The sequence below is a fragment of the Nannobrachium achirus genome (genome assembly GCF_963921795.1).
Source record: "Nannobrachium achirus genome assembly, chromosome: 16".
Classification (NCBI taxonomy): domain Eukaryota; kingdom Metazoa; phylum Chordata; class Actinopteri; order Myctophiformes; family Myctophidae; genus Nannobrachium; species Nannobrachium achirus.
In genome coordinates this window covers 23,561,307-23,589,230 of record NC_137823.1, presented here as the reverse complement: position 1 = coordinate 23,589,230, position 27,924 = coordinate 23,561,307, and the positions used below count along the sequence as shown (strand labels likewise).

At 43.3% G+C, this 27,924-nt stretch overlaps 2 protein-coding genes across 2 annotated transcripts; one reads left to right on the top strand and one right to left on the bottom strand.

Moving 5' to 3' along the window:
* Positions 1-1,383: 1,383 nt before the first annotated feature.
* On the bottom strand, positions 1,384-6,694 carry LOC308301284 (uncharacterized protein). The gene is made up of 5 exons (XM_080745210.1): positions 6,587-6,694; positions 4,963-5,335; positions 4,497-4,547; positions 3,728-3,805; positions 1,384-3,050 (listed from the first exon to the last, which is right to left on the bottom strand). Exons 1-5 carry the CDS (start codon positions 6,683-6,685, stop codon positions 1,558-1,560), a joined length of 2,094 nt encoding a protein of 697 aa, XP_080601336.1. The 5' UTR covers positions 6,686-6,694; the 3' UTR covers positions 1,384-1,557.
* Positions 6,695-8,140: 1,446 nt separating this feature from the next.
* On the top strand, positions 8,141-27,064 carry bub1 (BUB1 mitotic checkpoint serine/threonine kinase; the record flags this gene model as incomplete). Its single annotated transcript, XM_080744809.1, has 25 exons — positions 8,141-8,277; positions 9,250-9,309; positions 9,391-9,532; positions 9,949-10,145; positions 10,566-10,609; positions 10,697-10,758; positions 10,899-10,948; positions 11,326-11,498; positions 15,357-15,475; positions 16,075-16,236; positions 17,426-17,613; positions 18,316-18,362; positions 18,459-18,581; positions 18,819-18,893; positions 19,047-19,128; positions 19,239-19,326; positions 19,618-19,786; positions 20,037-20,112; positions 20,545-21,842; positions 22,385-22,485; positions 22,957-23,118; positions 23,398-23,561; positions 24,821-24,998; positions 26,339-26,445; positions 26,869-27,064. Exons 1-25 carry the CDS (start codon positions 8,255-8,257, stop codon positions 27,062-27,064), a joined length of 4,086 nt encoding a protein of 1,361 aa, XP_080600935.1. The 5' UTR covers positions 8,141-8,254.
* Positions 27,065-27,924: the final 860 nt, after the last annotated feature.

Here is a 27,924-nt window from a genome sequence, read left to right as displayed (position 1 = left end):
AAGCAGCACTATGCAGTTCGGGACATCAGTGACCACTTTGGACACAAATAACATGGCAGCTAAAGTCTTTGTTTGACTTCATTACCCAGGAGCCTCTGCAGCCATTGCCGGTCAGGTCTGCTGTGGAAAACACCAGGATGAAACTAATTTTCTCCTCTATCCACCCGTTTCCGCAAACATTTACTGGAGCATTATGTGTAGGACACTTCCGGTAAATAGCAGACATACAAGCTCACGTCGCGTCGCAGATTCAACCGTTGTGAGCTTGAAGATCACACTCGGCTGTGGCGCAGGAAGCTCCGTGCAACTTCTGCACAATGCACGATGGGATGTTGGAAAGTTGTGGATACATAGTAATAGTCAAGCCCCTAGCAGGGACCCCCCTGAGTTTATACATTTATGGTAAGATGTCGATGATTGTTATTGCTTAAACATGTAATGTTATAATTGTGTGGGACATAATATGCTATATGGTTGTTAAACAGTTACATAATGCTGCTTTAAATGTATTAATGTATTGTATTATTTCCCCCTCTCTCCTAGTGTGGTAAGCACCTACAGAGATTTTCAATGTGCACCCCTTGCGCTTTATCACTCACAAGCATTCAGTCATTTGTTCATCAGTACGTTGTTTACACATGCATTACACCCTAAAGGACTACAATGGCAATAAGCCATCAGCTTTATTGTGTTTTACATTTTGATAAAGGTTTATGTATTGTACATGTATACAGTATCTTAATAAAGATGTCAAAGTCTTGCACAATCGCTATTTGTTGTGTAGTAGAGAGAAATAAGGGATCATGTCCAGACTCCTGAGGGAGGGGGTCTGTAAAAAACTTCTTTCCAAAGGGTTTCTAATAGGGCTGTCACAATTATTACATAATGGTCTAATCGCAATTATTTGATATAATCGCAATTATTTTGTCGTTTTCAAACATTTTAAAAGAATAGTGGAAATAGCAGATCTACAAGCTCACAACACGCCGCATCGCAACACGTTGTGAGCTTGTAGATCAGCTATTTCCACTATCAATGTTCTTTTTCAAGTATAAAGTTGTCAAATATGTAAGTCATTTCTTGGTATATTTAGCTTGTGTCATACCTGCCATGTGCAACTTCAAAGCCTACAAGCCAAACAGGAATGTAATTGTCAACGACAGAAACACAATTAAATCGTTAATCGCAATTATTCGAGTGACAATCGTCACGTAAAATGACACAATCGTGACAGCCCTAGTTTCTAAAGCCCCAATCAGAGTGTACTCCGCGCTGATGGTTGGTTTATCACCGTGGTGTAGTCTTTTTAAGTCAGAAAACTACAACATTACATCATTACCCGCACGAACCCCAACACATCTCCTCTGTTTTTCCTATCAGACAATCTCTCCATCACCCCGTTCACTGATTGGTCGACCTGTTTTCAGAGGCACAGAGGCGCGGTGATAGGACTTCACCATGAGTCAGTGACTATGATGGCCATCTCATTTTTAGGTGAAAGCTTATCACCTAAAAGTTGAGGTGATAGCTCTTCACCTCGGACTATGATAAGAGGGCTTAACCATTTCTGCAAATGTGTTTCTTGAACTGCCTCGAGTCCGAGAACCCCCGTCCGCACTGGGCACAGTTATACAGCTTGTCCCCGGTGTGAATCTGCATGTGAGACTTGACGTGAACCATCTGGTTGAAACGCATGCCGCACACCTCGCACTCGTACGGCTTTTCTCCCGTGTGGATGCGCAGGTGTCTGATGAAGTTCGTGTAGAACCGGAACGTCTTGCCGCACTGTTCGCACTTGTGGGGCTTCTCTCCGGAGTGCAACAAGCTGTGGGTCTTCAGCGACTGCTGGGTGATGAAGCTCTTCCCGCACTCGCCGCACACAAAGGGCCGCTCGCCGGTGTGGGTTCTCTGGTGGTACTCGTAGGTGTTTTTGTAGAAGAAAGACTTGCCGCACTCGCCGCAGGTGTACGGCTTCGGGTCCCTGTGGTGCCTCTTCTCGTGCTGTTCCAACACGAAGGCCGTGCGGAAGCCCCGCCGGCATATGTTGCAGCTGTACAGCGTCACGTCTTCGATCGTCCTGTCCGTGCGGTATATCACCCGGCGGTTCCCTCGCTCGCGCGCGTGTCTCCCTCGCTGTCTGTACGGGAACCTTCCCCGCCCGGCGCCACCGACGAGTCCGTCGTCGCCGTCCTCGTGTTGCGACTGCACGTGTTTCTTCAGCGCGCAGTTGTAGAGGAAGGTCTTCCCGCACAGGTCGCACATGAAGGGCTTGGAGGCGCCGTGGACGAGCATGTGGAACTTCAGCTTTTCTCCTTGCCTGAAACCCTCGCCGCAAACCTTGCATTTGTAGGGCTTCTCGCCCGTGTGAAAACGCATGTGCCTCTTTAGGTTGTTTGCGAGGGTGAAGGTGGCTCCACACTCCTCGCAAGTAAACACCTTCCCTGAATGCACTTTCTGATGGTCCTTCAGTGTTTTCTTTGCACGGAAATCCTTACCGCACACGGTGCATTTGTACGGAAACAAGCCGGTATGGATGCTCTTATGGCACTTCAGTGAGAAAGCACGTTTGAAACTCTCTCCGCACTGCATGCATTGATGTGGCTTCTCAGCAGAATGAACACCCTCGTGCAAATTTAAACAGCGTTTCGTTTTGAAGCCCTTTCCGCAGGTTAAGCACTTGAAAGGCCTTGCCTCTGAATGCACGAGCCGATGACTTCTCAAAAGATCTTTGGATTTGAAAACCTTCTCGCAGAGAGGGCACTTGACGGGCTCTTCAGGCTTCTTTTCTTCAAGCTTCTTTTCTTCATGGCGCAACACGTGCCGCTCGAAAGCTTTTGACTTCTTGAAGCGTTTTGGGCACTGTTCGCAGGCAAACCTCTTCTGTTCGTCGTGAATGATCATGTGCTGCTTCAAATAACACTGTCCTTTGAAGCTCTTGTCACAGACCTCACATACGTAACGGTTCGGCTTCTTTGTGGAACTCTGTGCAGTTTGCCTGTCAGTTTCATTGGCTTCTGGCCTGGTGCTTGGGTTGCCCACATCATTGAGGCCTATGGGTGAGAGGAGTAAAAAAAGGATTTATTACCAAAACTGTGAAAATGATTTGTGGTTAACTGAAGTAAGGTTGCAACTATTGACAATGTTTTTCCTTTTTTGTATACCCTTTAAAAAGAAATCCCATGATTTTGTAACCCATTTTTCCCCCAGTGCCAAATGCCAAAACTGTAATCCGGCCAACCTGGGGAGAGCCCCGAACTGAGCTCATGCTTCCTCCAATGCACGAGGAGTGAGCAGATTTTGTAATTTAGGACTTCCTTGAATTCACATCTGAAAAAACCCTGTAACAGCTGTTCTGTTTTTACTTTGATACAGGTCATAGTACTGTAATCTCCATTTCTTTGTTTAATATGAGTTGAAGGCTGGTGGTGTGGTTGGGAGAGGTTGAGCACGCCAACTGCGTCTGTATTAACATGTACAGAGCAACAAATGCAAATCAATTTGTGTCTGCAGTTAGGTATTACACTGTGATTGGGATTTAATTCTGGCAAGGCTTTTATAAAGTGGATGTGTGCTGAGAGTCCCTTAGCGTTTGACCACGACCACACCTGTGTCGTGCAGGGAATGATTATCGTATTCCTCCAGGAAATAAACTAGAACACACCCCTGGGTTTGAGTGGTTGGTGGTACTGTGCGACCTGCTTCTCTGATGACTTTAGCATACACTCACCTCCATTGAGTGAAGGTGATTCGCCGCCAGGTTGTGTCACAGAGTTGGTTTCAGAATTCACCTCAAATCCATCATTGTCTGGGTGGTTCAAAGGAAAAGGTAAAGAAATTGATTACATATCATATCATATGAATATGATAAGAAACACAGGGACAAGAACTGAACATGTGATAGAATATAGTCATCATAATCACACAAGTACATTATTCGAACTTTAGTATGTTACATCCACGCCGCGGTGTAGCAATCAATATGCTTTATGGGAGGATGCCACATGCTTTAACCCATTCAGGCCGGGAACACATGTTGCTGTTTGGGAGGGGCTTACAGTACATGTACAGTATGTAGCAACATATTTGTTTTGTAGGCTAATTTCTGATTTAGCCCTATTCGATAGGTTAGGCCTACAGTAAATGGGTTAAAAAAAGGCCAGATGGCTTGGATGGATCTTGCATCTTGGATGGACTCCAGATGGGATGGATGAATAGATATATACCTTTATGAATGGGCGTGTAAACACTTAAGTTCAATTTGTTGTCTTATTATACAATAGCCAAACTACAAGCTCACAACACGTCACCATGCAATGTGTCGTGAGCTTGTAGATCTGCTATTTTCTAAAAAAGACAAATGTTCTCTTCTGGGGGATTCCTGGCAACTCTTTTCAATGGCAGCCACATACATTTCAATTTGGGGGGGTCCTCAACATGAAAAAGTACACCCTAAGTGGATCTGATCAATTTAGACTGGCATGATTCAGAATTATTACCTCTTTTACTGACTGAAGTCTTGGCTGCAGGATTCACCACTTTCTTCTCTTCTGTGCATGGAAATGAGTGTGGGAGGAAGAGATTTAGATTTAGAATTAGATTTAGATTTACAATTTAGTAGATCTGCTCTTTTTAATAATTTTAAAACTTGAAGTAACTTGAAGTACAGTTTGATGATACCAATACTTTTTACACAAGTATATTTTGAATTCCAGACTTTCACTTAATAATAATACATTAACTCATTTGCCTGATTTACATCTTTGCGTGGCATTACCACTTTAAATCCTAATTTGTAGTATGATGGTGGTGATTATAGATTTATTTAATATACCGGTATATATATATATATATATATATATATATATATATATATATATATATACACATACACAAAGTATATTTTTTATAATCGATTACTAGGCTACTTTCTAAAATGTATCAGTGCTATGTGAGGAAGCTCACCAGTAACACGTCCATTGCGCTTTACCGGAGGTGCCCGTGCTGCTGCAGTGGGCGCGACCTTGGGCAGTGCCGATGCCGTTGGCAGTTGCACCACTGTGGGCAATACTTTGGCATGCAGCGGCAGATTGCCCTGAAGCTTGCCCAGTGGCGTCAGCTGAAAGACCAAGCCGGTGTCTTCGAACAGGACCGGGATGCCTTTGAGCACGTTCTCTCGCCACGTCGTGCCGACCGCCACCTTCTCTGCCTCGTCCTTCAGCCTCGTCCGCAGCGTCTCGTTCTCCCTCAGCAGGGGCGAAGACAGCTGGGTGAAGAGGTTGTCGATCTTTCGCGTCGCCTCGGTCGCCATCGAGCGGATGACGCTGGCATGTTGGACCTGGGAATGGAAAGAGCAAAGAAATGTTTGTTACTTACGAATGGTTTATTCATGTTACATAACATTAACCACACAAACCCTAGCTTACCTATTCCGGGTGTGTCATATTGGCGAACACGGGTGTTCTGATTGGCGTAGAATCTACGCCAATCAGAACACCTGTGTTGGTCCTCATCATGACTGGTGTAGGACTACAAATGCAACCCATGAATAGGAAAAGCAGTCGTAAAACAGAAGATACGAAAATAAAGGAAAAATAAATTAACAGTATTTACAGTATGGGCTTTGTCTTTTGCCAGTTTCAAGTAGCAGCCGCCTGTAAGTGACTTTTCAGAGTTTTTAAATTAAGTTAGGGATTTACATTCCTTTTAAGGAGTAGTTCACCCCCAAAATGACTTTTTTTTTCTATTGATTAGTCACGCCATGGAGACTAGAGTTCAATAATATTTTTAGTTTTTTGTCGCATTCCTAAGACAAAAATGTGATAACAATAAATTTACCCCCATTAGTTCCGGATGGGGACCCGTTTCGAAACCCCATCCGGAATCAATGGGGGTAAATTTACTTGAATCGAATTTTTTTCTTAGGAATGTGACAAAAACCAAAAAAACATTATTGAACTCTACTCTCCATGGCATGAGTAATCAATAGAAAAAAAGTCATTTTGGGGGTGAACTACTCCTTTAAGGCTTTCGATGGGGGCTGTTAAGTATGACATCATTTTGTAGGCAGAAGTGAATTTCTGCCCCCAGTTTCCGTGAATCTTTTTACTATTTTTACTATTTACACATTTTTCTTCTCTTTGTTGTTGAAAGGAAAGTGTTAGAATTATACTTTAGTCGTTATTTTTGTCTCGGATCTGTTGAAATAGCGAGGGACAGAAAATGCTCTGGGGGCAGAATTCTCCTCTGCCTACAAAATGATGTCACGGCTTAAAAGCCCCAACGCATGCAAGTCTGTAACTCTAAGGGGAGACCTTGAAATGTAAAAGTTTGAGAAACACTGTTTAGTCAGTGTATCATGTACACCTTTATACTGACAGTTACAGCATCTTGCAATGCAATGGGCCCATTGCATTGCAAGCTGCTGTAACTGTCAGTATAAAATAAAGGTACATTACCAATACTTTTGTACTTTTACTCAAGTAAATGTTGAATTCCGGACTTGTAACAGAGCATGTCTACATTGCAGTATTGATGCTTTTTACTAAAGTAAAAACATGCGAGTACTTTTCCCATCACTGAATCTCACCTTCCAGTTGTCACCTAGCACCTTACAGCTGTCTTTGCGCTTTACTCCCCGGCAGATCATATCAAGCGAAGCTTCAATAACAACCTCCACAATGGACATCGTTTCCGAATAGAACACTTCGTTCTCTGGCATTCTTTCTGCGTTGCAGTTTTCCTATACAAACATGAAGACACGCAACTAAACTTCTTCATACAAGCTGAAGCATTACGAGTACAACAATAACGTCAGGATCAGTGTTTACAACGGTTGACAACCTATGACCCAGAAGCAGTTCGTTTCATTTCATCGAAGCTTCAGAATGATTGCCATCTGCTGGTGAGATTGATGTAGTGCAGTCCAGATGAGGCAGCCACCTACTGTTTCCCAAACACTGGGTCGGGACCCATTTCTGGGTTGCAGACATATTTTTCTGGGTCCCTTTAGTTTTTAATTATTGTTGTTTCAAAACATTTTCAAAATAAATATTTTTTTCATGATTAAATAAAGCAATGGTTTTTCTAAGTAATTTCATTAATAAAACAAAGAAAATCTAAGACATTCCATAAATTAGAAAACAATTGTTTAAGAAGTAGCCTAATGATAGGCAGCCGATCTACAAGCTCACAATGTGGCGCGAAGTTACTCGCTGTGAGCTTGTAGATCTGCCTTTTTCATTAGTTTGGGAATTGGGTCCTGGGCAAAATTTCATTTCTCTTTTGAAGTTTGGAATACAGTAGTCTATAAGTTTGGTTCGCATTAATAGGACTCTATATATTTATATCTACTCTCTATGTATCTGTAGGCCTACCTGTCACTTCTCTCTTCTCACAGAATGGTCTAATACAAAATAAGACAATAAATAACTTTAATTCTCTGTTAAGTGACAAAACTGATTCTGAAATTCAAAAGGTTAAGATTAACTGGGATGTAATATAGCATTGGTCCTCAAAGTGAGGTACGTACGGGGACCCCCACGGTCCTTGAAGGAGTTCCAGGGGGTCCCCAGCTAAATGATAGTCAGGAACCAAATGGACCCTTATAGCCTATGTAACTCAGAGAATGTACAAACAAATGGCTCCATTTGTAGACTCTTCAGAGTTAAATTAACATTGATTTTACAGAATAAATTGGTTTCTCAGATAATAGAAATGCCATGTCAAGCTGGGGGGTCAAGCTGGGGGTCCTTAAAATTAAAATGCTTGGAAATCACTGCTAAAGCCGTAAAAACCTTCTCTTATGGGAGTCCCTTTCGTATCTTTTCAAATGGGGGTCCGCCGCGGGCTAATAAGGGGGTCCTCGACATGAAAAAGTTTTGAGAAGCACTGATATAGTACCATCTCCAGCCCACTGGGTGGCGCAATCGCACCTTATAATCATTATCACGCAAGTCGGTCGACCGGCTGCACGCTGATTGGTCAGTGGGGTGGAGGCTGCACGCTGATTGGTCGGTTGGGTAGAGGCTGCACGCTGATTGGTCAGTGGGGTGAAAGTTGCACGCTGATTGGTCAGCAATGGGACGGACCCGCACAGTTCAAAAAGTCTGAACCTTCGTCCTCAAACAACAACAGAAGACAAGACGGACACAAACAAACAAAAAACTAAAGCGAGCGGACGTCCATCAAATACAGAAGAAAAACAACTTTAAACTCGGGTTTTTATATTTTATGCATTAGTTTTTCTTCCTGTGAGATGGACATCCCGGCGAGCTTGCAGTAAGTCAGCTTTTCTACGAAAAAACGGAACGTGTATTTAGCTGACGTTAGCTTTAGCTTAGCATACCCCAGGCCGAAGCTCCGATAATGCTGTGCAAGTGTGCAGTGGTGGGAAAAGTACTCAAATGTTTATACTGCAACGTAGACATACTGTTTAAAGTCCGGTGTTCAAAATGTTTACTTGAGTAAAAGTGCATAAGCGTTGGCATCAAAATGTGCTTAAAGTACCAGCAGTACTCATTAATGATTAGCCAGAATGTCCTATTTCATGTTTTTGAATGTAGACTATAAAAAAACTTGAAAAACAAGCACACAATGTGTCGCTATGCAACGCATTGTGAGCTAAAGCTCTTTAAATGGGCGAAATGTACAAAAAAACTCAGTACAGTTAGTACTTTAGTAAATGTACTTAGTTACTTTACTCCACTGTTCGTTACCATAATTAAATTGACACTTACTAGCCTGCGGACCCCCAATTGAAAAATGTATGCCAGGTACGCCAGTAGAGAAGATCTTTATGCCTCTAGCAGTGATTCTAAACCATTTTATGCGGACCACCATTTAATGGCATTTCTATCTCCGGGACCCCAATTTATATTGTAAATATTAATTTAACTCAGTACAAATGGACTCGTCAGGGTCCATTTGGTTCCATTTATATACTTGAGTTACAGACCCATTTAGCTAGGGACCCCCTAGAACTCCCCCAAGAACCCCTGGGCTCCAGACTTAACTTTATTTCACCAACATCCCAGAACCATTCCAAAATACTATTTTAACCCCCAATAGTCACTCACTGGATACCCTGTACTTGTACAAAAAGAGTGTTGACTGTCATAGCTATGAAAGTAAAAGTCGAGATGACAAATGTTAAAATATATAATTTGCGGATGGATAAACAAATTGATTTTGCAACAATAAAAGCCACGAAACTACTGCAAATTAACCTATACTTATCATTTACTCTTTCAGGACCTTTGAAAACAGTTTACATGGCTACACGGGAGACGACCCTCTGGAGGAATGGGACAGGTAAATGTCAGAAATGTTCAAGGATGTTGTTCAACAAAACTGAAGATGACCTCGATATAAGAAAATATATATTTGTTCTAGATTTGCCCAGTATCTTGAGAAGAGACTGCCTGCTGGAGCTGCTCCAGGGATGCAAGTCGTATTTGATAGAATTGTGAAAAGATTTCATGATGATCAGAGATATCCAGACGACATCAGATACATAAACTTCTGCATTAGATTGGTAAGCATGTTTTGAGACATTTCCGAAATGCATTGACACACACATTTGATATATACGTAATTTCATTTTATGATATCGAGCTCTCTGTACCCCCTTTTTTTTTAAATCCAATACATGGATGGTGTGGGTTTGGGTCTTGGAAATGTTTTGCACACATTATTTTTTTCATTATTATATTATTACATTATTCATTTTTATATTTTCTAACGTTCTTGTGTCCAAGTGATAAAAATGCATCTAAAATTATAATGTTTGCTGTTAACGCTGTCCAGTTTAAAGCATGTCTCTGAATTAACTATTCGTCCCTTTTCATGTTTCTATTGCGTGTACTGTAAATTATGTCGCCCCATACTAGCTTCACTATCATTTCGTCTCACAAACTGTGCTTTTTTTTATTTTGAATGTGTTTGGTGCAGGCTGGTTACTATGAGGATCCCACTTCTGTGTTCAGCTACATACACAGTAAGGGTATTGGGACCAGGACAGCAGCCTTCTATATAGCCTGGGCCCAGCAGGAAGAGCAGCAGGGGAAGCATGACCAGGCTGCCTCCGTCTACCAGAGAGCCACGGAGAGCCAGGCACAGCCGGCAGATGCTGTCCTCCACGAATTCAGGTGATTTCCGTTACCCTGCGCCGGCAACTGTCAATTATTTTCCAAGCCATCTACTGAGAAGTGTCTTTTTTTATTTTGTTTGTAGTAATAAAAAAATCAATACATTTATAATTTATGTAATATCAAGGTATTGATAATTGGTTGTCTACTTAAGTGTGTGTATGAACTGTGAAACTGAATGGATGCCACAAAGACTTCTTATAACTTATTTTACTGTTAGTCAAATTCCTAATCAAATGGAGGGGAGCAAAGCTCTGAGCTTTAGCATCTGTGTTGAAGGTGAAGCTGTTTTCATCTCCATCAGTGAATGGTACAATAAAGGCAGGGAGAGATATTGACACCGGTGTTATAACTATTTTCTTAGCATAAGCTATTATTGAGCCTGCCAGTTAAAGGGGCTTTTTTTGTTCTGATTCGCAGGCAATTTAAAAGCCGAACCTCCAGAGGACAACCAGTAGTGTCAGGTGAGACATCTTCTATTATAATACATTTTGTTGGATTGTTTGCATTCTGTGCTGTATATCATGTCGGCTGTCTAATGTGTTCTATAGGTCATGGACGGAATCCTCTTCAGGAATCCCAAGTTCTCAACCAGCCTGTTGCATCAAGCAAGGTTTGTATGTCGTCTGCTGTACATGCACGATATAACATTTTTCGTTTCATCGTCAGGCAACCTTTTATTTTTGGCATGTGAACATATTTGTGTTTCCTATAGCTAGCAACTCTCCAAATAACACATTTGACTCATCACAGGGCTCCAGTGACTGCCTGGTCCCACCACGTCCAGTGAAATCCGTCCAGATGTGAGTTACTTTGTCTTTAGTTTTCTTACTATCTACAGTATGTGAGACTGAGTCTACTATATTCGTTCTCATGTCATCCTGGGCTGTCGACAGTTTCAGTAGCCTATAGTGGTTGTCAAACTTTCTCAACGCCCATAACATAACAAGTGTACAAATGGAATCAAAATGACTTGTAAGGTTCCATTTGTACATGGTCTTACAGGCCTGTAAGGGTTCATTTGAAATCTGTATTTACCGTACTTTCACCAGCACTGAACTGAACATTACACTGTTGAAACTGTCCAGCTGCTTTATTATGCTCCCAGTATTTGAAATGGCCTGCTGAAAGGGCACATCTTTTTCTGTCGTCACTTTATAATAAAATGTTGAATCCTTAGGATATCACGTTCAGAGAACGTGGGCGTCACATCATCTGCGTCGAGCTCAGCTGGGCTGTCGAGGTACGACAAAGACAGCCTGGTTTGTGAAGGCTCCGAGTACTGCTTTGAGGAGGTCAGGGCTGCCAAGTACTTCCAGAAGCTCAAGCAGGAAAAGGAGCAGAGAGAGTTGAGTAAGTGGAGTATTAATAATTGCTGTCGGGCAGAAACCTGTTTCTTCATATTTCAACTTTCTTTCCCCCGTAATTCAATGTCCTATGAATGAATGAATTGTATTTGTATAGCGCTTTTCCACACATGGTTCCAAAGTGCTTTGCAGACATATTAAAAACAAGATCAAACATTAGCAAAAGAACAAATAAAACAAATTTAAAACGCCATTAGGAAAAAACACTTACTGTAACATGTTTTTAAAAGCGATTTTTACGTCATTACTATGTAGACAGTATGGCAAGTACAATTGGGCAAGCTATGCTAAAATGTTGACACGAAAAGCCCTGGGTTTGTCGTTTGGTTTTGTCATGCTTCTGCTAATAGGCGGGTGCAGATATGGTTTGACCCCAAAAAAATTGCAACAAAAGGTTTCTCAATGGTTTATTGTAGTATCAGGTGTACTTAATAAAATATCAAAAGTCTACCAAAGTCTGACCACTAGAAATGCATATTTTCAAGATGGCCGCCGCCAGTTCCTTAAAAGACCATTATTCCTTTATTATTCATCATAGACAAATATTTGTGGTGTCAAACCTCATATTTTGATGATCTAGGAATCCAATTAGCCTATATAAATTATAGTCAAGTGATTACAAGTACAATTATGTTAAAACAGTTGGTTATAATAAGGTTATAAGCATAATATGTTAAATTTGAAGACTTCCGAATGTAATTGGACTATGTGCCATAATGTCCAGTATTGATGATTTCAGTTATAATTAACATTTTGTTAAAGTTTTCAGGAGATTTCTTTTGATACCAATAAGGAATACATTCGTTATTACTGTGAGGTACTGTGAAATTTATAAAAACAGAGCGGCCATGTTATAGTCATTAAATATACACATTTGGGAACAAATTCCTTACCAAGAAATGTCTTCACCATTGTGTTTGATAAGGTCTAGTATCACATAAAAAAATATAATGAAATATAACTCCCCTAGGGGAACCTGTGACAGATGCTGAATGTTGTTGTGTTGCTGCAATCTTATACAGGAAAAATCTAAAGAATTGTAATTCTCACCTCAGTACGTAGCTTGTGATCAGTCAAACTAGAGTTTCTTCATAATTATGAATTCATTAAAAGCATTAGTTTTGCACTGAAACCACTGAGAGTCACACAACTGTTACCTCTGGAGGGTCCCCCCGGAGGGGAGTGGATGCGTGTAGCAGGGATAGAATGCACATTGGGCGGAAAAGGGAGCATGAGGGGTGAATGATGTGACGATCAGTGAGGGGGGCAGTGTGGGAGTGTAGAGGGGATGTGGTGGCTCTCAGGTGGGTACAGGTAGGTTCTGATAGGTGTACAGTAGGTTAAGAGGGGGTCTGGAAGCCTGGGATATCCTGTGATGTCCCCTTACCCGCTTTACATATCTGAAATGCTCCATACTTGAGGACTAAGCTGGGCCATCATGGGCTTGGAGAGGAGGTCAGTGCTGTCACCCTAGGTGTTTACTGGGTCTTGGCAGAGTAGTTGAGTGTGGAATGGATAGGGTTCAGATTGACTTGTCACAAATGTCTTTTCTGGAGCATTTTAGCAGTAAGAGTGCAGATGGGACAGCTCATGACATGCTGTGCTCCAAGTCTTCCCATCTAACCAACTTCAAGGCCAAGGCAAGGCTGTGTCCTTGCTGCTATCTGACAGACAAGCATTGCTTTCTGCATACACCTCAGCTTTTTGAGCGGTGGTCACAACGCTCCTATACGTGGCCGTGTGTGTGGGTCTGTCTGTCTGTCTGCGTGTCTGTCTGTCTGTCTGTAGCCTGCAGTAACCTTTTCTGACCACACATGTTAAGGGAGGGGCGCTGTTGTTCAGGCCAGGCCAGACCAGGCACACACACACACACACACACGCACGCACGCACGCACACACACACAGGGGGGAAGGGGGGGGGGGGGGGGACCACCGCTCAGTTCACACGGATGTGATTTTTAACTGGAGAGTGTAACAGCCAAGTACCCTCTGAGTCACATTGATAGATCACTAATACGCACTATGGGCTCCTGTTAATATTAATGGTCTTAGAAAAATACCAAACAACCAGACACTGACTCTCCTGTGAGCCGGTAATAGGGAAACCCCCGTCAGCCTGACACACAGTCATGCTCCACATGGTGGTTTTACAACCACCAACACTGGGAACTGGCCTTCCTCATTATCCATACCCACCCACAAGGGCCTATCATGGCCCGAAGAGCCACTTGGAACCAGTGGGACTATCAGTAAGCCAGGTGACACCCCTGTCGGCCAAATGCATGATCTTAATTCCAATACCTTACTTGCCTCCTCCTCACTCCATCCTCCAGTGATCCGGTTTGTGTCAAATGCTAATTTGTTTTTGGAGGAGCTGTGAGCCTCCTCCACATAACAACCCAGCTGTCTGACACATCATAACTAATTGTAGTCTCACCAAAGTTACGCTAAGCATGGAGCGTCTCTTAAAGCGAACCCAATTGTGAGGATGGAAGTTTGCGTATTGGCATTTGGCTATTGCACCACTAAGCATAGAGTTATAATAAGAATAGAGAGGACACCGGATCTCCCCGCCCGTCCACTTGTATTGAGTTGCTCACCCAGCGCATGAAGCCAAATTTCAACCCCTTCTTCCGGGTTTGAAACGTGACGTAGGCCTAGTGGGGCCTATGTGACGCGTTGTGCGTCATCGTTTGTGTTCATGGACACGATGTCAATACAAAGAAGCCTAGATGCGCGTTCATGTTTCTGGCCCCAACCGTTAAAAAGCTGCAGTACCTCAAACGGACACCATGTCAATTTGGCTTCAGGCCTCTCCCTGGTGTCTGGGGGCTTGCCACTAAGGCCTAAGAACCACCACCAGGAAATGACACGCCCCATTCTCTCTTACGGCCTATGGGCACTCGTCCTGGGCTTCCAAGTGCCCCACTACATAGCCCAATGGGACATATCTGAGCCAGTTGTTGTTGTTTTTCCACTTCTGACATGGGGGAGGAGAGAACTCATGTAACTGCCCAGTGCCCAGGGAGCTATCAAGATACCCTTACGCCCATACCCACCTGAAGGGCTCCTTATAGGTCCACTAAACTCTTAGACGAGAGCCCGCTTACCTTTTCACCCACCCCGGCCCCATCCCCATACTTTGCACCCTAGGCCTTATTCACCACCTCTGCCTATAGGCACCCAGTAGACAATTACAGTAGGCTCAGACAGCTCTGCACTACCAAACCCCCTCTTTGCACACTCATACTGTTCCTAGAATATACACCTTCCTAATATATCAGAAAGTTGTTTTGAAAATCTATTTAATGTTGTTCATGTATTGCCCCTACAAGATGACACTGTGCTTGTCTGCAAGAAAAAGAAAAATCTAGTATGTACAGTAGGGGTGGAACTATGACATTTCAGCCTTGTTCAAGTGAAACACAAATGTAAAGAAATAATGGTATTTAATACGTATTAAGTTGGCCCTTTCAGTGGGTTTTAATAGAGTTACAGACACACTATTGGATTTCAGAATTATGTAATTGTATTTCTGCAATTTGGACAAGTCCAATGGATTCCTAGGCCACATAAACATAGGGTTTGACACAAAAAATACTTGTCTAGGGTAAATAATGAAGGAGTTAGAGTATTTTAATGAATGTTTATCCATCCTGGACGCCATCTTGAAAATTACACCTTTCCAGTGGTCAGACTTTGGTAGACTTTTAGTATGTTATTAAGGACACCTAATACTACACAAAACAGTTGAAAAACCTTTTGTTGCAATTTTTTTGGGGTTAGGTGCTTTTTTTTCATAACTGCACCCGCCTATAATCTCTGCTGTGTTCTTGCTGGGCAGAGGCGAAACAGAGGCGATTGAGGGAGGAAGAGGAGAGCGTTGCTGATATGAAGAGGATGGTGGACATGTTGGACCAGAACCAGGGGGCCACTGCAGCCAGCCGCCCTGTCAGCCAGCAGGTAAGGCTGTCACGATTATGACTATTAATTGTCCCTCAAATAATTGCGATTAATGATTGTGTTTCTGTCGTTGACAGTTACATTCCTGTTTGGCTTGTAGGCTTTGAAGTTGCACATGGCAGATATGACACATAACCTAAATAATATACAAAGAAATGGCTTGCATATTTACATACATAACTTTATACTTGAACATGTAGATCGGCTATTTCCACTATTTTTGAAAATGTTTGAAAACGACAATGACAAAATAATTGCGACTATATCAAATAATTGCGATTATGTAATAATTGTGACAGCCCCACCAGCAGGTTGGACTACTAGGCCTTCCCAAACCTCTGCAATTGGATCCTTGCATCCTTTGCGATTGGAAGCTACCACTAACCTCTGGTTTAGACGGCGAACTAATTCAAAACGCACGCTAGTTGCTATGCAAAACCCATAATGACCTTTACTTTCAATTAGTTTTACTCTTTGACCTTCAGGTCCCCCAAGGACACTTTACAATTTGGCTTTATGTAGTTTTTGTTTCTGTTTTTATATTATTACAGGGAGCGGTAGGAAGTGTTATCCCTCATCTTGTCCCTCATCTTGTCCAGCCGTCTTCTAGGCTCTCCCGGTCATGGACGAGTCGTGAGCCAGAACCTGCACCGTGGGTGCATTCCAACAGCCTCGCTGATGTCTTTGAATCTAACACATCCCACAGTTCCTCGGTCCAGGCCAGGAGGAGCGTCCATTCATCTGAGGTGCCCCTGCCATCGGTAATGGCTGCCTGAACACTAAGCTGTCGCAATCATGACATTTTATTGATTTATTAATTGCAGCAACGGAAACATTTTGGTCTATTATATATTTTAAATGGGGCATCCAGGACCCCTAGGGGGTCCTCAGAGTTTCTACAGGGGGTCCCCCAAATCTTTGTGTGATATAATCGTTTTTTCCCCCCCCTTTTATATTAACCACTTGAACCCCTATAGCGTCCATATCTGGGGGAAAATAGCAGATCTAAAGCCTCGTGCTGTGAGGTGTGAGCTTGTAGATTGGCTCATTTCAGAAAAGAGAACAGACAAAGTACAGCGTGAAAGGTCAAGTTTATTAAAGTGATAGTTCACCTATTTTTGACATGAAGCTGTGTGAAATACTTGCCATTAAAATAGTGGTTACAAATGTATTAATCCATTACCAGAGTCCCGTGGTCAGAGTTCTGGTCAGTTTTAGATGAATATAAAGTAGTTCCAGTGATTTGGCAGGGGCTCATGGCCCAATCATTAAAAATAGATGAATCCACAAAACTAGCGTCATTTGTATTGTTGACCTATTTCTACCAAATAGACCAACTTTCGTTCAACTTTGACCCCTCTGTCACATGGTACTATTTTTTGTGTCCAGTATCACTACGCCGCTGCAACGTATTTCCCCAAAACAAGGTGCTTTGTAGTCAGCTGATCAGAACGAAACCTCGCTCTATATGGTAGAAATAGGCCAACAATACAAATGACGCTAGTTTTGTGGATTAATCTATTTTCAATGATTGGGCCACCCCAAATGGCCCCCACCCCATTGGAACTACTTAATATTCATCTAAAACTGACCAGAACTCTGACCACAGGACTCTGGTAATCAATTAATACATTAACCACTGTTTTAATGGCAAGTATTTCACACAGCTTTATGTCAAAAATAGGTGAACTATCACTTTAAGTATTGACGGTTCAAGGGGTTAAATATCTGAAAACACAAATGGACATGAATCCAATTACACTGATCGTGCTGTCAAACAATGAAACTTGCCTATGGAATCTCTGAAAAGGTTGTGGGGGTCCCTGCTTCATCTCGCTCTCAACTAAGGGGTCCTTGGCCTGAAAACGTTGAAGACCCCCAATTAAAAAAAAATCTATGAACATGGTAACGATTATTAAAAAATTATTGATTATTTAACCATCGTTACAGGCCTACCAAGCGCCCTCCATCCAGCATCCAGCGCCCCAGGAGCAGCAGTGGAGCTTTCAGAGTTCTCTGACCCCGCACAGGCTTGCCTGTGTCCCGGAAGTCCCATCCCAGGAGGATGGGCCCCAACCTTGTGGATCAGCAAGCAGTCTGTCTGGAGGTCTGCAGCAACATCCCATCCACACTGATCAGTGAGTAGCTCTGCAGCAACATCCCATCCACACTGATCAGTGAGTAGCTCATGCCAAGAGACCTTAATGGACAACTTATGTTTTCATTTACTGCTTTCTACCGTTTAAGCGATCGTAATGATTTTAATTTCAGTAGGTGGGGCGTGGGGGCATGTGTAATAGAGTGACTCAGTCAAAAGTCCACGGGCATATCCCTTTGGATCAATGGTTAAGATATTGGGCGTTCACGTGGGAGACCAGAGTTCGAATCCCAGCTATTACACATGCATACTGTTTTTTTTTTAGACACAAGAAGCACCATAATCTTTCATGGGCAGGTGTGACTTACTGTATGGGGGCTAGTACTAAAGAAATTGCCGGCTTATAATTGTCTAAGGACATATTTACCCACTTGTACATATGCCTCCAACCACTGAAATCAAAATGGCTAAAACAATAGAAAGCAGTTAATGTAGCCTCTTATTTTCCTCTAATTACAATCTAAATTCTAAAATATGAACCCAAAGTTGTCCCAAGTGCTTTTGACAGCATATTCTCTTGACTTGTATGTGTGTGGCTGGCTCCCCCTGGTGGCTTTGCTTCCATTTTTGCCTAAACCTATGTTCCTTATTAAATATTTCCCACTGAAAATTAAAATATTGTAAAACCAAACCTTTCCCACTGAAAATGTTTAAACATTCTATCTGTATCTTCTGTTTCCAGGGAACCATCTGTTGGTGAGATGACAGAGCCAGAGGAGAAGTTGGATGGTAAGTAACTAGTGGCCGACTAATTGCAGTGGACCTAAAAAGAAAATGGAACCCAGGTGTTTAGAAGGCTGAATGTTTTTCTTCTTGGCGTGTCAGTGTCTCAGGGTGGTACTACAGGCAACATGTCTCACATCACTCCCAACACGTCTATGGGCCTTGCACATGCCACACCATCCAGGGTGCTCCCCTCACCTACTGTCAACACCCGCGAAGCTCTGGGTGAGTGCAGAGCAGCACCCTCCTCTCCTTTCCTCTCCTCCAACGTTCAGCAACACAATTGTAAATTGGTGGTTTAAAAGGGTCTCCTCAATCATGTCACCAGTGATGGTCATGAAGAAAACACTATTTTAAAGCGAGTAACAATGTCCCTTGCAAGGTGTTGGACGGTTTCAGTATATTTAAAACTTGTGCATGGATGAAAAGTCTTGACTGAAATTGCTTGTATCCACCCTCCAGATGCCATCATGGATATGTTTCAGGCCCCAACCCTGCTGGAAGACTCTAATACATCACTGCCCCAAGCTGCGATTGGTATGTGCATACATACATATTAAAATGTGTCACCATGACTCTGCCATGACTATAAGGAGTTTCCAACGCCGCTATGCTCCAAACATTGAGTGTGGTGTTGTCTAACTGTTATGTTTTTCCCCCCTCCACCTGTCCCTTGATGTTGTGTTGAAGGTGTGCCATTATCCTGTAAACCCCCCACCAACCCGACGCCATTTACCATCTTCACGGATGAGGATGACCAGGAGAACTGCAGGTAAAAATGCAGACCTTTCAGTTGTTAATCTATAACGCCAGGATTATTGTTATACTGTATTTTTTTGATTAAATCCTTTAAAAAATAATAATAAAATTCCTTTTTCTCAGGGCCGCTACAGCTCCCTCTGTAGCTGAGAAGCCCAGAGCTGCAAGGGCCCTGGCAGTGCTGGATGTGTCTAAATCAGGCAGACCCAGTGTAAGTACTTTATCGTCTCTTTTCGGGCAAATGCCCAAAAGGGGGAAAAAGGGACAGGTTATATTTATTTAACCACTACTTTCACATCTGTTCAAATTAAAAAGTGTGAGCTTGTAGAACAGCTAGACGTTTGGGGCTTTAAAAAGGAAATTGAATCATGGAGATGGAGGTTTTCTGCCCGACAGCAACGATATGAACCTCATAGAGTTCAAGTTCACAGACTAGTGGTGGTGAGAGCACAGTGCTCCATGTTGGATTTAACACGTGTTGTGTACACGTTTGTCAACCCAGGAGACTCCTTCGGAGCTGATTCCAGAGGAGAGCACGATGTGGGGGCCTCGGTACAACGCCCTAAACTCCCTGGCCGCCTGTCCCAACAGCAGCACAGACTTCGCCATGGCTGCGCATTTGGTGTCGACTCCCTTCACAACACACAGAGCCTTCAGAGAGCAGGAACAAGGTAGCCGTCCTCATAATATAGTTGTTTTATTTCAGTGGTTCACCATGTGGGGTCTTGGGATCATCTGGGTTCCTCCAGGGGGTCCCAAATGGACCCTTACAGGGCTGTACCTCGGGAGTGGGGGTCCTTGAAATTAAAAGCTTTGAGAACCTCTGGTTTATTTTATTGCAGTGTTGTGCCTCATCTCCATGTCTCACTATGCTTCTACCATTTCTAGTGTGATTTAAGTTAAATAAAGCTTTGATTCTAGGTCCAGAAGACCGGTGGGGAAGGGGTTTTGGTGACTTGGAGGAAAATCGACTCAGGCCGCCGTCTGCAAAACTCAGGTAATTTGACACTCTGGCGCTTAATTCCTCCACACTGTACGATGGCTTGGTAGACTGTACCGTATATGCGTGCTAATGAAACCTGGGCAATTTAAGCGTTGTGCGAAGCTTGGCCAATGTGCCCCTGGGCATACAACAAACTTTGAACACTCTGTGAAAAGGTGTAGGACAAGCATCGCGTCATGAATAAAGCCAGATGTTGGAGCTTAGCTCCTCCCAGGAGCACCGTTCAAAACAGTTTTGGTGTCATTAGGTTTGAGTCAGTTGCTACAGTTCGGAGGCAGAATCATATCGTTGCTTTTGGGCAGAAACCTTAATCTTCTTTTTTTTCCCCTTTTTTTATGAAAACGGATGCCCAAAACACGGATGACAGGTTCTTTGTTTATTATCAAAAGTTATTACTATTATACTGATCTTCCATCCTCATTCCAGCCCTATTGTAGAGAACGAATCGGATGAGAAGCTGTCTGAAACAGCAGTGGGCCTTTCCAAGCTCCAGGGAACCATAGTGGGAGAAGGCCTCCCGTCGGGCCAGCAGCAGAATTTCACCTCGTCTCTCTCCAACACCGTGACCCAGCCAGCTCCCACTGCCAATGCGCTCTCCTTCAGAGATGTCCCAGAGAGCCCAGCCAAGGCCACGCAGACACCGGGCTGGCAGGTGTACGTCAGCCCCCAGCAGTCTGACAGACAAGGGTCTCCTCTCTGCCCGATGCCCAAAAGTTCAAGGCGGATGTCCAGGTCCCAGCCCTTTACTGTTTGGAATGATTTTGACAGTCCAGAGAAGGCTCAGAAGAACGCGGGTTTACCGAGTGACGATCCCATGAGCCCCGAGTGTGCACCCAAACCCAACTGGCTGTCCGGCATCCCAAGTCCCGAGGTAGTGACTGAGCCGGATCTGGATGCCTTTGAGTCTGAGAGCCCCCAACGGGCTCGACAAGGAGCTGCCTTCCCACAGCAGGGCACTGAAGTACAGATGACGCCAGAGCCCCCACAGTTCTGTGCACCTAAACCCAACTGGCTTTCCCGCATCCCAAGCCCCGAGGTAGTGACGGAGCCAGATCTGGATGCCTTTGAGAGCCCCCAACAGGCTCAAAAAGCGTCTGCCTTCCCACGGCACAATGTCGACGTCCCCATGACTCCAGAGCCCCCACAGTTCTGTGCACCCAAACCCAAAATCCCAAGCCCCGAGGTAGTGACGGAGCCAGATCTGAATGCCTTTGAGAGCCCCCAACGGGTTCAAAAAGCGTCTGCCTTCCCACGGCACAATGTCGATGTCCCCATGACTCCAGAACCCCCACAGTTTTGTAAACCCAACTGGCTGTCTGGAATCCCAAGCCCCGAGGTAGTGACGGAGCCAGATCTGGATGCCTTTGAGAGCCCCCAGCGGGCGCCACAAACGGCCGCCTTCCCGCAGCGGAGTCAAGTCCCCATGACGCCAGAACAACCCAACTTCTGCGCCGATGTCCCCATGAGCCCCATGGAGAGGTCCTGCTTCAAACCTGTGGATGAACCAATGAGTCCAGACCAAGGGCTTAAGTTGAGCTCTGATGCGTCCATGAACATGGCAGTACCAGAGCGCAGTGCAGCAGGGTTGATTTCGGATCCTTGGGACGATGAGCTGATAGCTCATCTGTTGTCCACACTGTCCACTCCACTAACATCTCTCCCACAATGCAACACCTGGCAGTTTAAGGTGCCCAGTATTGCACCCAAGACAAGCATCACCATAGGTATGTGAAACTCACTATTACTCATTAGTCACTATTATTATGTCCATGTTGTGCAGATGTAATGCTCAGTGATTATCCTAGTTAAAGTGCATTTGGTTCTACCCTGTTAAAACGTTGTTGGCTGGTAGACTAATTGACATTTTCAGGCTATCCAGAAGAAATCAATCTTTCCGTCCATATTTAGAAACGAAGGGGATTTGCCCGTTATTGGAACCAAGCCCACGGTTTCCATTCCAACAGGATCATTCCAAAAATGATGGCTATGGCAGGGCAGTTTGACTAACTGTGTCTGACACTGGATTAGTGCAGTACATGAGTGCCCATCTACAAGCTCGCAAGTTCAACGCTTTGTATTGCGAATTGTTGTGAGCTCGTAGATCTGCTATTTTGGAAAGGTTCTCACATGTAGTAATATGTACTTATACTTTGTAGGTATTTTGCTTTTGTATTTTTTTTATGCTAGTCAAATTTGTAACAGTATTTTTATATTCTGGTATTTTTACTTGAGTGAAACATTTGAGTACTTCTTCCACCACTGACAGCTGGGAAGACGATACGGGTTGACGCCGTCCTTGGATCAGGTGCCTTTGCGACGGTCTACCAAGCCATGGAACTCAAGTCGGGCGAGAAAATGGTTCTAAAGGTAAACACGAAATCTCTTGATTCACCAAACTTAACTTTGACCCACTTTAGCCCACTTTTTTTTTTTTTTACAAATCTCTCTCCCAGCTCCCTCCCTCCTGAATGTTTCAAAAACATTGAATGGACGAATTACAAGTTCACAACGCAAGGTGTTGTGAGCTTGTAGATCTGCTATTTCACATGCTATAATCACATGCCAGGTCTGGATAATATGGAACTTCATTTTGTAAATATACCTTCAAGATGGGAACCCCTGTTGAGGCTGTTGTTGCTATGTACTATGTATAGCAATTTTGTATCAAATATTAAGTTTTGCAGAAAACTTGCATCAGGATTTAGAGGCGTTTTTAGAATCTGCCTCAGGTCTAAATGGGTTACTTTTGTTTTGGGAAATTGGTTAGAGTATGCCATTTGAGGTTAGCAGGTGGTTTCATTGAAGAATGCTCAACCTAACATACGTTTGGTAACATAGGTCCAGAAGCCAGCCAATCCGTGGGAGTTTCACATCAACACACTGCTGGATGATCGGCTGGCACCGAATGTGCGGCATCTCTTCAACCGCTTTCACACTGCCCACCTCTTCAGCAATGCAAGCGTGCTGCTTGGAGAGATCCACAGCTGTGGAACTCTGCTGGTGGGTTCACTTTGTTCATCGCTTTTGCAAAATCACCTCTTAAAAAATTTATGAAAATCTGCCTGTCTGTTTATGACCTTGACAATTGGCCCTGATCCAGTCCGTGCTGGCAGGTGTGTGTGCCAGCCAACATAATTGGGACAAAGGAAATAAAATAAATGCAACAAAGTCATGGATCAGTCATTGTGTGACAAAAGCTGACAAAGCTTTTCAATCGTGGGTATTTCTTTTTGCTTTCATCCATTTAACTTGACTGACCCTTTTTGCTTTGTCCCCCAGAATGCGGTCAACTTGTACAGGAGCGTGGGCCTGGGTGACAAGCTGATGCCCCAGCCGCTGGTCATGTACCTCACCGTCTGCATCCTGCACATGGTGGAGCAGCTGCACAGAATCCACATTGTCCATGCCGACATCAAGCCTGACAACTTCCTACTGGGAGAGAGGTGGGTTGGGACCATGTATCAATAGTGTCATCATGTGGGATTTTGGATCTCTTAACCTGTTACAACCAGGAAAGCACCTGTGTTCAATAGAGCAGTGAAGTCTGACGTCATTTACCCATCCTACCTGGTTCACTCCCCCACCCTCCCCCCATTCTGAATTCCCATAGACTTTTTTTCATATCGCGTCATATAAGAACTGTGTTCCAAACATAAACAAATGATCTAAGCGGTTTGACTCATACGGATATGACGAATCAACTGATGGTGAGAAAACGCAATGTTACCGTCGCCGAGTTGGTTACATTTTCTCTGGTTGCATATGGTTACATATGAGTGACTGACTATCATAAACCATACAGAGCCACCTCCCCGACAATATCGTGCAAACCATTTGTTTATTTTAAGATGACCTCCATAGAGAAATTACCTCCGTGAACCGGGGGATGAGCGAGTCACGTCATGACTTCACTGCTCTATTGGGGGCCTCTGTGGCCAAATGCATATCATTTTGGGGGTCCTTGCCACAAATGTTTGAGAACTGATTTATGACATTATTTTGACAACTTGACACAATTGGAGCATATTCAGTACAAACTCTGATACTGACATCAAGACCCCACATTGATTATTTTTTTGTTTGTTTGTTTTTCTTCACAATTAACATTACAAATTTAAAAACTAGATCATTGCAGGGTTCCCACGGTCATGAAATTCCTGGAAATATTTTTTAATTAGATTTTCTTTTTTTTTTCCAGTACTGGAAAAGTTTTGGAATTGATCAAGGGTCCTGGAAGGTCCTGGATAAAATAGCTATGCATTGTCTTTGGTTATTGATAATACCTCTGAAATGACAAATTAAACATTGGCCAAATTGTCAAATATTAGAGGCAGAAATTGTGAAAATAGCCGATCTACATGCTCACAACGTCTCGCAACGCGAGGCGTTGTGAGCATGTAGATCTGCTATTTTCACAACAGAAACGTGTTCTACAAAATTCCTCAACTCTTAGTGCTCGTCAGGGTGCCGGGTCCCCAGTTAAAATATGATTATTTTGGGGGTCACAGCCTGAAAAGGTTGAGAACCACTAGCATATACACTACCTGTCTTTGGGCATCGCGCATAGGAGTAAGCGTCTTGTTATTGAGCTGAATTATTGTTATAGTCCTGGAAACCGGGTTAAATATTCTGGAAATGTTTTTCAAATGAATTGGTAAAGATGTGTGGTAACCCTGTCATTGTCTGTTTTTCGTTATCCTAGGTTTGTGAAGAATACAAACTTCGAGGCGGACAACTTGGACCATGGCCTGTGTCTGATCGACCTCGGGCAGAGTATTGACATGGAACTCTTTCCCCCTGGCACGGCCTTCACTGCCAAGTGCATGACCTCGGGCTTTCAGTGCACGGAGATGCTCAGCGGCAGACCATGGAACTACCAGGTGTGTTCATAACAACAGTGTATTGTAGGGCATTCACGAATAGTGATTTTTAGTATTCGAATTATTCGACCTCAAAGTATTCGAATAGTCGAATATTCGACAGGACTGGCCAAACTGTCAAATATTAAGTAAGCAAGAGGCCAACATTGTGAAAATAGCCGATCTACACGCTCACAACGCCTCGCAACGCTGCTATTTTCACAATATTTATCTGCGGAACCGGGTCATATTAAATGTTATACCTACAATTCCAAGTGCTTGTCAGGGTGGGGGTCCCCAGTTCAAATATGTTTATTTTGGGGGTCACGGCCTAAAAAGGTTTGAGAAGCCCTGGTATAGAGCATTAACAAATTCATCCACCAGGGGCATTGACAACTCATTATTATGACTTCCTCTCTAGCCAAGCTTAATAAACTATATATTTTTTAAAGAGAAAACAATAACAATATTTTTAAAAAATAAGCGAATATTCGACTTTGATGAACAACGTCGAATAGTGACTTTGATATTCGAACAAGATAGATAGATAGATACCTTTATTATCCCAAGGGGGAAAATTTAACAAATACTGCCGTCCCTATTTCGGGCATGTCATTGTATTATTTTCAGCGTTGGTCATCTACGTTCACTTAACCACTGAAACCCTAAAGCAGTGGTTCTCAACCTTTTCAAGGCCGTTACCCCGCACATAATCACATTTTTTCACACCCCACCCCCACCCTGACAAGCACTAAGAGTTGAGGCATTACATTTTGTATAACACAGTTCTATTGTGAAAATGGCAGATCTACATGCTCACAACGCCAGCGTGAGGCGTTGTGAGCAATGAGCATGTAGATCGGCTATTTTCACAATTTGGCCAATGTTTAATTTGTCATTTTAGAGGTATTAAAAAGTCCTTAAATTATAACTTTCCCTCCATACACTATACACAACACAAACTGTGTTGGTTTGTTTACTGTTGAGTGAGAAAACAATGTTGCACATTAAGGTAATCATCTGGGGACCCCAAAAATAATGTGGGGACCCCCCTGGGGGGCACCGACCCACAGGTTGAGAACCACTGCCCTAAAGGACCCTCTGCACGAAGCGATGCATTATGAACTTGTAGATCTGCTATTTTGGTATTTGTCTTACGATGACACGTGTGTGTATAAGATGAGGACACCATTCAAAGTAATGGGTTGACGGAATGGAACGGGGCTGCTGCATTCATTGAGTTTAATGGAGAAGTGGCGCTTGTTCTCTATTCGCTTCCTCAAGCTATATACAGTATATAGGGCCTTGAGAAGTATCCTATGATGGTCTGGTAGACTGAGTATGTTGTGTTCCTGTTTCAGACGGACTACTTTGGCATCGCAGGGACTGTCTACTGCATGCTTTTTGGAACATACATGCAGGTGAAGAACGAGGATGGAGTTTGGAAGACAAACGGAAACTTTAGGAGGTAAATGTGATATTTAACGTTGAATCAAATATTTTTGTGGTGTAGTCAAAGAAACATAACAGTTTTTGATGTGTTCAACAACGCTACGGACTACTGTAAGTTAAACCAAGTTGCAATTCTTTTCATAGACTGTCCCATTGAGTCTTTCATAGACTGCCCCATTGATGAGTCTTAAGTTCAGTAAAATGATACAGTTTTAAACTAGGGTTATTTTTATTTTATTTTTATTTTTCCTGCATTACTTAACTTACAAGAAGTCTACACAGAATTGGAGAATGTAGAAGAATTGTTATTGGTGATATCCGTGGCTCAAATGCCGAATAACTAATGGACGTTGATCTGAAAAGGGTCGAGTTAAATAAAATGACCCCAAAGGAACGAAACGTAATGTTAACCCGTCTCTCTCTGGTCTCCCTCCTACAGGAACCCCCACAGTGAGCTGTGGTGTGACTTCTTCCACACGCTGCTCAACATCCCAGACTGCGGCTCTCTGCCCAGTCTGAGCAGCCTCAGGAGCAGACTGGCCTCCGTCCTGAAGGAGACCTACGCCAACAAACTGCCGGGCTGCGTTCGTCGTCTGACCGTTCTGCTCATGGAGAACCGGCCCGCTAAGAGATAGCTTTAAACTGACGGCTTGTTTTTTTGTATTGTAGTCCAGTGCTTCAAGAACCACTCCATGTACAAATGGTTCCCTTTGTAATTTTAAGAGCTACAGAGGTTGATGCTCTGACCCTGATGGTCCTTGGACCACCTCTTGTTTGCTTTTACTGTTGAACCCGAGTTTACTAACTTTTATTATTTTGCAGTTTGTCACATTTGGATTATTTGAGATGAATGTGACCGTTTTATTTGGTCTGTAAATAAAGATTTTTTTAAGTGTATTTTGGACTCTTTCAATAATTAAAGTGTTCACTCTAATTCGTGGTCTGTTTGATCTGGGGGCCACTAGGGGTCCAAATGGACCTGAGTCCAAACAATGTAGAGTGTAGAGATCAATCGCAGCTGAACCAGCCGACCCGGGGCTAAAAGGATTGTCAGACAGACAGGTCTAACCAATCCAAACGAGAGGCACCCCTATTAATCACGATCAGGCTGTACTTTCTGGACCAATGACAGCGCTTCTCATAATGAAAAGCATAGTTTTGGAGGCAGGCTGTGGCCTCTAGAAGTGTCAGAGACTAGATTTATTTTAGGGAGCATTGAATAGCTGTCTGAATATATGAGCAATCACCAAAGATCTGCTTATGTCAGCAGAACACTACATCTATCTGCTTTAAAGCTGCACTGTACTCTAAAGCAAGGGCCTTCAACAGGAGGTCCGGGACCCCTAGGGAGTCCTCCAAATCTTTGTGTGATAGAAGCTTTTTTTTCCTCCTTTTTTATATATATATGTGTCACGGTTTGTTAGAGAAACAGTACGGTCGAGAAACGGAGCACTCGCCGTGCGGCACGGGGCGGAACAAGCGGTCGCCACAACAA